Below are 10,000 nucleotides of genomic sequence, written 5' to 3' on the forward strand. Positions count from 1 at the left end.
TCGGACTCAGCCCTCTCTGAACTCAGTCTAGACTCGGACTCAGCCCTCTCTGAACTCAGACTTGACTCGGACTCAGCCCTCTCTGAACTCAGACTTGACTCGGACTCAGCCCTCTCTGAACTCAGACTCGACTTGGACTCAGCCCTCTCTGAACTTAGTCTAGACTCGGACTCAGCCCTCTCTGAACTCAGACTTGACTCGGACTCAGCCCTCTCTGAACTCAGATTCGACTCGGACTCAGCCCTCTCTGAACTCAGACTCGACTCGGACTCAGCCCTCTCTGAACTCAGACTCGACTCGGACTCAGCCCTCTCTGAACTCAGACTCGACTCGGACTCAGCCCTCTCTGCACTCAGACTTGACTCGGACTCAGCCCTCACTGATTTCAGACTCGACTCGGACTCAGCCCTCTCTGAACTCAGACTCGACTCGGACTCAGCCCTCTCTGAACTCAGTTTCGACTCGGACTCAGCCCTCTCTGAACTCAGACTTGACTCGGACTCAGCCCTCTCTGAACTCAGACTCGACTCGGACTCAGCCCTCTCTGAACTCAGACTCGACTCGGACTCAGCCCTCTCTGAACTCAGACTTGACTCGGACTCAGCCCTCTCTGAACTCAGTTTTGACTCGGACTCAGCCCTCTCTGAACTCAGAGTCGACTCGGACTCAGCCCTCTCTGAACTTAGTCTAGACTCGGACTCAGCCCTCTCTGAACTTAGTCTAGACTCGGACTCAGCCCTCTCTGAACTTAGTCTAGACTCTGACTCAGCCCTCTCTGAACTCAGACTTGACTCGGACTCAGCCCTCTCTGATCTCAGACTCGACTCAGACTCAGCCCTCTCTGAAATCAGTCTCGACTCAGACTCAGCCCTCTCTGAAATCAGTCTCGACTCGGACTCAGCCCTCTCTGAACTCAGTCTAGACTCGGACTCAGCCCTCTCTGAACTCAGACTTGACTCGGACTCAGCCCTCTCTGAACTCAGACTTGACTCGGACTCAGCCCTCTCTGAACTCAGACTCGACTTGGACTCAGCCCTCTCTGAACTTAGTCTAGACTCGGACTCAGCCCTCTCTGAACTTAGACTTGACTCGGACTCAGCCCTCTCTGAACTCAGACTCGACTCGGACTCAGCCCTCTCTGAACTCAGACTCGACTCGGACTCAGCCCTCTCTGAACTCAGACTCGACTCGGACTCAGCCCTCTCTGCACTCAGACTTGACTCGGACTCAGCCCTCACTGATTTCAGACTCGACTCGGACTCAGCCCTCTCTGAACTCAGACTCGACTCGGACTCAGCCCTCTCTGAACTCAGTTTTGACTCGGACTCAGCCCTCTCTGAACTCAGACTTGACTCGGACTCAGCCCTCTCTGAACTCAGACTCGACTCGGACTCAGCTCTCTCTGAACTCAGACTCGACTCGGACTCAGCCCTCTCTGAACTCAGACTTGACTCGGACTCAGCCCTCTCTGAACTCAGTTTTGACTCGGACTCAGCCCTCTCTGAACTCAGACTCGACTCGGACTCAGCCCTCTCTGAACTCAGACTCGACTCGGACTCAGCCCTCTCTGAACTCAGACTCGACTCAGACTCAGCCCTCTCTGAACTCAGACTCGACTCGGACTCAGCCCTCTCTGAACTCAGACTCGACTCAGACTCAGCCCTCTCTGAACTCAGACTCGACTGGGACTCAGCCCTCTCTGAACTCAGTCTCGACTGGGACTCAGCCCTCTCTGAACTCAGTCTCGACTCAGACTCAGCCCTCTCTGAACTCAGACTCGACTGGGACTCAGCCCTCTCTGAACTCAGTCTCGACTCAGACTCAGCCCTCTCTGAACTCAGTCTCGACTCGGACTCAGCCCTCTCTGAACTCAGACTCGACTCGGACTCAGCCCTCTCTGAACTGAGACTCGACTCGGACTCAGCCCTCTCTGAACTCAGACTCGACTCGGACTCAGCCCTCTCTGAACTCAGTCTCAACTCGGACTCAGCCCTCTCTGAACTCAGTCTAGACTCGGACTCAGCCCTCTCTGAACTCAGTCTCGACTCGGACTCAGCCCTCTCTGAACTCAGACTCGACTCGGACTCAGCCCTCTCTGAACTCAGTCTAGACTCGGACTCAGCCCTCTCTGAACTCAGACTCGACTCGGACTCAGCCCTCTCTGAACTCAGACTCGACTCGGACTCAGCCCTCTCTGAACTCAGACTCGACTCGGACTCAGCCCTCTCTGAACTCAGACTCGACTCGGACTCAGCCCTCTCTGAACTCAGTTTTGACTCGGACTCAGCCCTCGCTGAACTCAGACTCGACTCGGACTCAGCCCTCTCTGAACTCAGACTCGACTCGGACTCAGCCCTCTCTGAACTCAGACTCGACTCGGACTCAGCCCTCTCTGAACTCAGACTCGACTCGGACTCAGCCCTCTCTGAACTCAGACTTGACTCGGACTCAGCCCTCTCTGAACTCAGACTCGACTCGGACTCAACCCTCTCTGAACTCAGTCTCGACTCGGACTCAGCCCTCTCTGAACTCAGACTCGACTCAGACTCAGCCCTCTCTGAACTCAGTCTCGACTCAGACTCAGCCCTCTCTGAACTCAGTCTCGACTCGGACTCAGCCCTCTCTGAACTCAGTCTCGACTCGGACTCAGCCCTCTCTGAACTCAGTCTAGACTCGGACTCAGCCCTCTCTGAACTCAGTCTAGACTCGGATTGAGCCCTCTCTGAACTCAGACTCGACTCGGACTCAGCCCTCTCTGAACTCAGTCTCGACTCGGACTCAGCCCTCTCTGAACTCAGTCTAGACTCGGACTCAGCCCTCTCTGAACTCAGTCTAGACTCGGACTCAGCCCTCTCTGAACTCAGACTCGACTCGGACTCAGCCCTCTCTGAACTCAGTCTCGACTCAGACTCAGCCCTCTCTGAACTCAGTCTCGACTCGGACTCAGCCCTCTCTGAACTCAGTCTAGACTCGGACTCAGCCCTCTCTGAACTCAGACTCGACTCGGACTCAGCCCTCTCTGAACTCAGACTCGACTCGGACTCAGCCCTCTCTGAACTCAGTCTCAACTCGGACTCAGCCCTCTCTGAACTCACTCTAGACTCGGACTCAGCCCTCTCTGAACTCAGTCTAGACTTGGACTCAGCCCTCTCTGAACTCAGACTCAACTCGGACTCAGCCCTCTCTGAACTCACTCTAGACTCGGACTCAGCCCTCTCTGAACTCAGTCTCGACTCGGACTCAGCCCTCTCTGAACTCACTCTAGACTCGGACTCAGCCCTCTCTGAACTCAGTCTCGACTCGGACTCAGCCCTCTCTGAACTCACTCTAGACTCGGACTCAGCCCTCTCTGAACTCAGTCTCGACTCGGACTCAGCCCTCTCTGAACTCAGTCTCGACTCGGACTCAGCCCTCTCTGAACTCAGACTCAACCCGGACTCAGCCCTCTCTGAACTTGGTCTCGACTTGGACTCAGCCCTCTCTGAACTCAGTCTCGACTCGGACTCAGCCCTCTCTGAACTCAGTCTAGACTCGGACTCAGCCCTCTCTGTCTCAAATGAGCTGGTCTCGACTACAACACTTAATGTTACATTGGTCAAAACAATGGAAAAAAAGTATTACACATGATATTCTTTCACAGCCTATGGGCCCCCTTAAGAATTCTTGGCCTCCCCCTAGACACCTCATGTATAACAGTCTAGATCCGCCTGTGAAGGAGGAGACGGAAAGATCTCGATGCCCGGGATGACGTTTTTCAGAAACAAAACTATATTGCCTAACTTCAATTTTTTTCAGCAAGTTTACAATCTGAATACTAGATCACCTACTTCTGTTCTCCAGGTCTTGCACTTTATCTTTTCGGTAGGTGATGTCCTTCTCCATGCTAGTAACTGTCGATTGAATATCTTTCAAGTTATCTCTGTGGCGCTTACTCTAGTTTTTCATCAGATAATGTTGAAATAGAGGTTTTGATGCGGGTCAATGTAGCCTGAATATCGTTGGTCATCCTATCCAGCTAATTTCCCCTTTACTGGTTTTGATCTCCTCCACATCGTCAGCCATTTTGGGTAGCATTTCAGGGTCATTAGATTCAGAGATGTTAACTGGTCGTGTTTTACATCTATTTGGCATAAACTGTGTTCTGCCATAAACAATTGCCTGTCCAATTGCTCAATAGACTCGAAAATCTACCAATTAGGGAGATTAATGTAGGATTTTTGATTAAAGCTAGTCAGAGGAGCTCACTAGAGCACGTCTTTCCTCACCGCCTGCATCACGGGACCCCGTTTATATGCATTTGAAGTCAGTATGCACTGTTACAAAGATATCAATGATTTCCAAGCATCGGAATTTCACCAATCAGGATATTTCTGCTCAGGTTGAGTCTCACTGAGCTGATACCTTCATATTCTCTCTATATCAGACTATATGAACCATAAACACAGATGATGGTGTGTGTGTGTGTGTGTGTGTGGTGACTCACTGTGGCGATGGAGTAGTGGTTAGGGAACGTCTTACTAGGGAACACGGCCTGCATGAAGGGTGACGATGTACCGCACCGCCCTGAACAACACACACACACACACATGCAGTTTAATACTGCGATTCAGTGGATTAAATGTGTGTGTGTGTGTGTGTGTGTGTGTGTGTGTGTGTGTGTGTGTGTGTGTGTGTGTGTGTGTGTGTGTGTGTGTGTGTGTGTGTGAGACTCACTGATCTTGTCCAGGACTGGAACTAATGAGCTCCATGTTTGCAGATACTCGGCTCTTAAACCATCCAAAGAAACCAACAGCAGCGGCTGCCTCTTAAAACTACACAAACACACATCATTTTACTAGAAAACACTGAATGTGTTCATAAGCGGATCTGACCTCTAGATGATTCAACTGATTGTTTTTTCCTTTGACCCGACTTTTAATATAAAAAATTCAATTGAACTTTTACATTTTTACAGTGTAAAGATCAAAGATGATAGTTGCCACTATATCACTATAGTGTGTGTGTGTGTGTGTGTGTGTGTGTGTGTGTGTGTGTGTGTGTGTGTGTCACCTTGGAGGGCATTTGGCTGTGTTCATGTCCACACACTCATCCTGAACCCACTGCGTGTCTCCTGCATCACAAACACACACATACCGGAATACATTAGAAGATAATGATATTGAAGCAATCAAAGTAACACACTGATTTTTTTTTAAAAAAATGTATCACTTCAAAAATACAAATAAACCACAATAAACCAAACTACCCTGATGAAAATGAAGTACACTCCAAGTTCATTTTATGAAGTAACTCATTACTCAGTAAAGTTGGTTTATTCTGCAAGTATACTTGTAAGTTTTCTTAAAGTGAACATAACGTTATACTTATAGTTTAGTATTTATATATTATATATTATTTTTATATTTATTATTCTTTTTCTCACTATTCCACTGTTCAAATTTATACTTGAATAATAGCCGTGCAGTCAATTTCACAAAAACTCTCATATATCTCAAAACAGTTTTTACACTTCAAAAAGGACATTTCCGCTAAACTACAATAGAAATGGAAATGAAAAAGTTTTTCCGCATTTACAGATCACCTGGTACGGTACGCTTTGCTGCCACGGTACCTACTTATTCATTTTCCCACTCAATTATGTAATAATACCAAGATGTTAAGTAAGGGCTAATGTCCACCCAGCCGGTTGTTATCTCAGAATAAACCCCTCCAGAGCGATCCGGACCCCGAGGCGAAGCGGAGCGTCACTCTGAAGGGGTTTATTCTGCGATAACAACCGGCTGGGTGGACATTATCCCGCTTATTACACGCCTACTAGTCTCAAATAAATGACACACTAAATATTGTCTTGAGATTAAATATTTTATTAGCTCTTAGGCAAAGCTTCCGCGAAGACAAACAGTTCCAGACTGCTTTAAGCCTTTATCTATCGCTGCTAAATGTTGAGAATGAATGCTGAAAGGGTTAGTTCACCCAAAAATGAACCCAAGCCTCTGATTTACTCACCCTCAGGTCATTATAGGTGTTTATGACATTCTTCTGTCAGACAAATACAATCAGAGTTATATTTAAAAAGTCCAGGCTAACGTTAATCCCAGCAGTAGTTGGAGCTGTTTCTGAAGTCCATTAAATGCAGCTGTCCGTCAAATAACGTGCTCCACACGACTCCGATGGGTTAATAGAGCCTTCTGATTCCAATCGATGCGTTTGTGTCAGAAAAATATCCATATTTAAAACGTTATAAAGGAAACCTGCCTTGAAGTCTTCCATTGTAACCCACGGCTGTTTAAGCCACAAGATGGCGCCAGCGTTAAGCACAGAAGTAGAACCGGTCAAGATAACTCGCAGTACCCGGATGAGCGGTGTGTGTTATCTGGAAATAACACACCGCTGGAATGCGCGATTGACCAATCAGAATCAAGTATTTCACAGAGCCGTGTAATAAGTTGTTTTTTTCTAAATGTTCTCGTAATAAAGAGAAGTTGTCATACAAACAAAAAGTTCTCATTAAAACAACATATATATTCTCCTAATAAGAACATTGTTGTATAGTGATGTGTAGACTACAAAATATGCCTTTAGCCACATTAGAGAATTTTTTTATTAGTATAAAATTATATTATATTAAAGTATATCAGTCTGGCGACTATACTAATACATTTACTAGCCAATGGCGATTCTATTAGCACGTGTGTGTAGACGGTTGTGTTTACCTTTTACAATCATCATAAGAAATAAAAACAATTATATTGTAGGCTAATTTTTAAACATAGCCGAACTATGAAAATAAAAATAGGCTCGGTTTCTTTGACCTGTGGGCGACGAAGGTGCCGGCGCATTCTGATGGATTTTTTCCTTTATGACCGAGGAAACAACTCACAATCCTCCGTAATTTTAGCCATATAGATAAGAAGACATTATTATTAATTATAAACTGTCTACTTTTATTATTTTATTCACATCAACAACTATTATTTAGACCATGGGAACAGATTATTTTGCACACACTCTAAACACTGTCTTCATTTCAAAAATGTATTTTGTTTATTAAACGCAAAGTTTTTAATTTCAAAATCATTTTTAAATTCAGTTCATATTTCCAACAAATGAAATTTCACGCCAAAATAACAAAATAGTTGAAAAAAAAAAGTTGTTTGTTGTCACACCACCATGCAAAATCAAACATTTCACTCTTTTAATTTTAATGAGTGCTTGAATAACATCCCTGTGTCTCAATGTATTAATAATAATAATAATAATAATAATAGATAGTGCTGAGGCTGGGATATAGCCTACATAAACCAACATACTAGGAATAATTTCTGGAAAGATTATCACGAGAGGAAAAAAGACGTTTTAGTTGCATAGCATCAGTTAATGGAATTTCGGCATTGTTTTTTATCGACATTTAGAAAATATTGCAAAAGTTTTGCGCAAATCTGTAATAGAAACATAGCTAGAAACACGTGCTGTTTAATGTTTGATGATGTGTTATTTCACATGTGTGTGAGCAATCTTCTATCGCTTATTTCTTCTTCTCCTCCTGTGTTTTGATCTGGAGATTCTGTTCTAGAGGGTGTGTAACAGCGCCCCCTACCGTATAACAGTCAAAACACAGATAGCTGGTGTGGTGTGACAGGCAGCGGGGCGAGGGACCGCGAGAGCGTTCACGAGTGCCAGCTGCGTGGCACACCACAGCTGGATAATTCAGTCAATGGTGGGGAAAGGGTAGATCTGGACTAGCCTACACAAACATGTCTGTCCTGGTTTTCAGTCTAGTTTTTGAAACACTCTGTTCTTATGGGCGTGGCGCACTGAAGACTAAACGCCCATGGCTGTGATTGGATAACAGTTTTGCATTTTATAATGAGCTTCGGTTCACCTGTCAGTACACGTAAGGAAACTGTTTTCAAAATTTCCAATGTGTAGAAACAGCAAAATCTTTGTCTTTATTAAACAAACACAATGATTCATCTCTCATCCGCTCGCAATTAATTGGAATGTTATTTTTTATTACTCGATCGGTGGATATAACCATGAACTGTCACTAACCCCACTAAGTTATGTTCAAAACTTCTGCGATTGTCTTTTGCATTTTTGAATGGCAGCACAATGAACCAGCAACACCTCAAACACACAGGATACTCCGGCCTGTGACCGCACGGGAGTTCTGTTCTGTACATCATTCTGGCATGTTTAATGCTTGGAAGTTCGATCCAGGTTAGCTGCACGTAGGCCTGTGTTATTTATCTATGACATGTCAAGCATGCATAAAGGGCGGGGGCTACATAATCGGAGGAAGGGGCTACCTAATCGGTGGGTGGGGCTACATAATCGGTAGGAGGGGCTACACATTCAGTGGGCGGGCTACAAAATCAGTAAATCAGTGGGAGGGGCTACAAAATCGGTGGGTGGGGCTACATAATCGGTGGGAGGGGCTACACATTCAGTGGGCGGGCTACAAAATCAGTAAATCAGTGGGAGGGGCTACCTAATCGGTGGGTGGGGCTACATAATCGGTAGGAGGGGCTACACATTCAGTGGACGGGCTACAAAATCGGTGTGAGGGGCTACATAATCGGTAGGAGGGGCTACACATTCAGTGGGCGGGCTACAAAATCAGTAAATCAGTGGGAGGGGCTACAAAATCGGTGGGTGGGGCTACATAATCGGTGGGAGGGGCAACATGGTGGGTGGGTGGGGCTACATAATCGGTGGATGGGGCTAAATTATCAGTGGGAGGGGCTACATTATTGGTGGGAGGGGCTACATAATATGTGGACCGGCTACATAATCGGTGGGCAGGGCTACAAAAACGGTGGGCGGGCTGCATAATTGGTGGGTGGGTTAGTTAATCGGTAGACTGCCTACATAATCAGTGGGCAAGTTACAAAATTGTGGGCGGGGCTATATAATCGGTGGGAGGGGCTACATAATCTGTGGATGGGGCTTAATAATCAGTGGGAGGGGCTACATAATTGGTGGGAAGGGCTACATAATCTGTGGGCAGGCTACATAATCTGTGAACCGGCTACATAATCGGTGGGCAGGGCAACAAAATCGGTGGGCAGGGCAACAAAATCGGTGGGAGGCGGCTATATAATCGGTGGGTGGGGCTACATAATCGGTGGGAGGGGCTACATAATCTGTGGACTGGCTACATAATCGATGGGCAGGGCAACAAAATCAGTGGGAGGCGGCTATATGATTGGTGGGTGGGGCTACATAATCGGTGGGTGGGGCTACACAATCGGTGGATGGGGCTACATAATCGGTGGGTTGGGCTACACAATCGGTGGGTGGGACTACATAATCAGTGGGCGGGCTGCATAATTGGTGGGTGGGTTAGTTAATCGGTGGGCTGCCTACATAATCAGTGGGTGGGGCTACATACTCAGGCATTCTCCTTTAAGTGTATTTCAGAGAAGAACAGAGTAGACTGAAAATATACTTTCTTATTTTTAGTTTGAAAGAAGTATAACACTTGCATAAACTTCTTTGTCGTAAGGGGAGTCCAAAGTTACTAAAGTTACTCACAGAGACGACCTGAAGATGACGAAGAGGATGATGAAGATGAAGAAGACTCACCTTTACAGAGGCTGTTGTAGTTGGAGCAGCAGTCGCCGGCACTCATACAGTCCTCAGAACAGTGACACTTACTGACCGACAGACGAGCTTCTCCACAGCGCAGCGGAGTACAGTCCCAGCTCTGAGCTGAAACACACACACACACACACACACACACACACACACACACACACACACACACACACACACACACACACACACACACACACACACACACACACACACACACACACACACACAGTCTTAATTTGAGTGTATTATGATATATTGAACATCTAACTTCAGGGACGGTCATGTAATGATTAAAGCTGCTCACACACACGTAAATATATCAGTGTCAGTGTGAGACGGTCACTCACCGGGCAGGAGACAGATGTCCTGGTAGTCATAGCAACAGCTGCCCGTGTCCACA

The 10,000-nt window shown here is 46.6% G+C and overlaps 1 protein-coding gene across 1 annotated transcript in view; it reads right to left on the minus strand.

Moving 5' to 3' along the window:
- LOC137047270 (venom phosphodiesterase CdcPDE) overlaps positions 1-10,000 on the minus strand; it is a 26,611-nt gene that overhangs the window by 14,504 nt on the left and 2,107 nt on the right. The window contains exons 3-7 of the mRNA XM_067424839.1: positions 9,948-10,000; positions 9,589-9,714; positions 5,050-5,110; positions 4,714-4,811; positions 4,484-4,563 (exon numbers count right to left, since the gene is read on the minus strand). The exon at positions 9,948-10,000 is cut by the window's right edge and continues 79 nt beyond it. Coding sequence (XP_067280940.1) covers positions 4,484-4,563; positions 4,714-4,811; positions 5,050-5,110; positions 9,589-9,714; positions 9,948-10,000 — 418 coding nt within the window. The remainder of the gene's footprint in view (positions 1-4,483; positions 4,564-4,713; positions 4,812-5,049; positions 5,111-9,588; positions 9,715-9,947) is intronic.

The sequence above is a fragment of the Pseudorasbora parva genome, chromosome 19 (assembly GCF_024679245.1).
Source record: "Pseudorasbora parva isolate DD20220531a chromosome 19, ASM2467924v1, whole genome shotgun sequence".
Classification (NCBI taxonomy): Eukaryota; Metazoa; Chordata; class Actinopteri; order Cypriniformes; family Gobionidae; genus Pseudorasbora; species Pseudorasbora parva.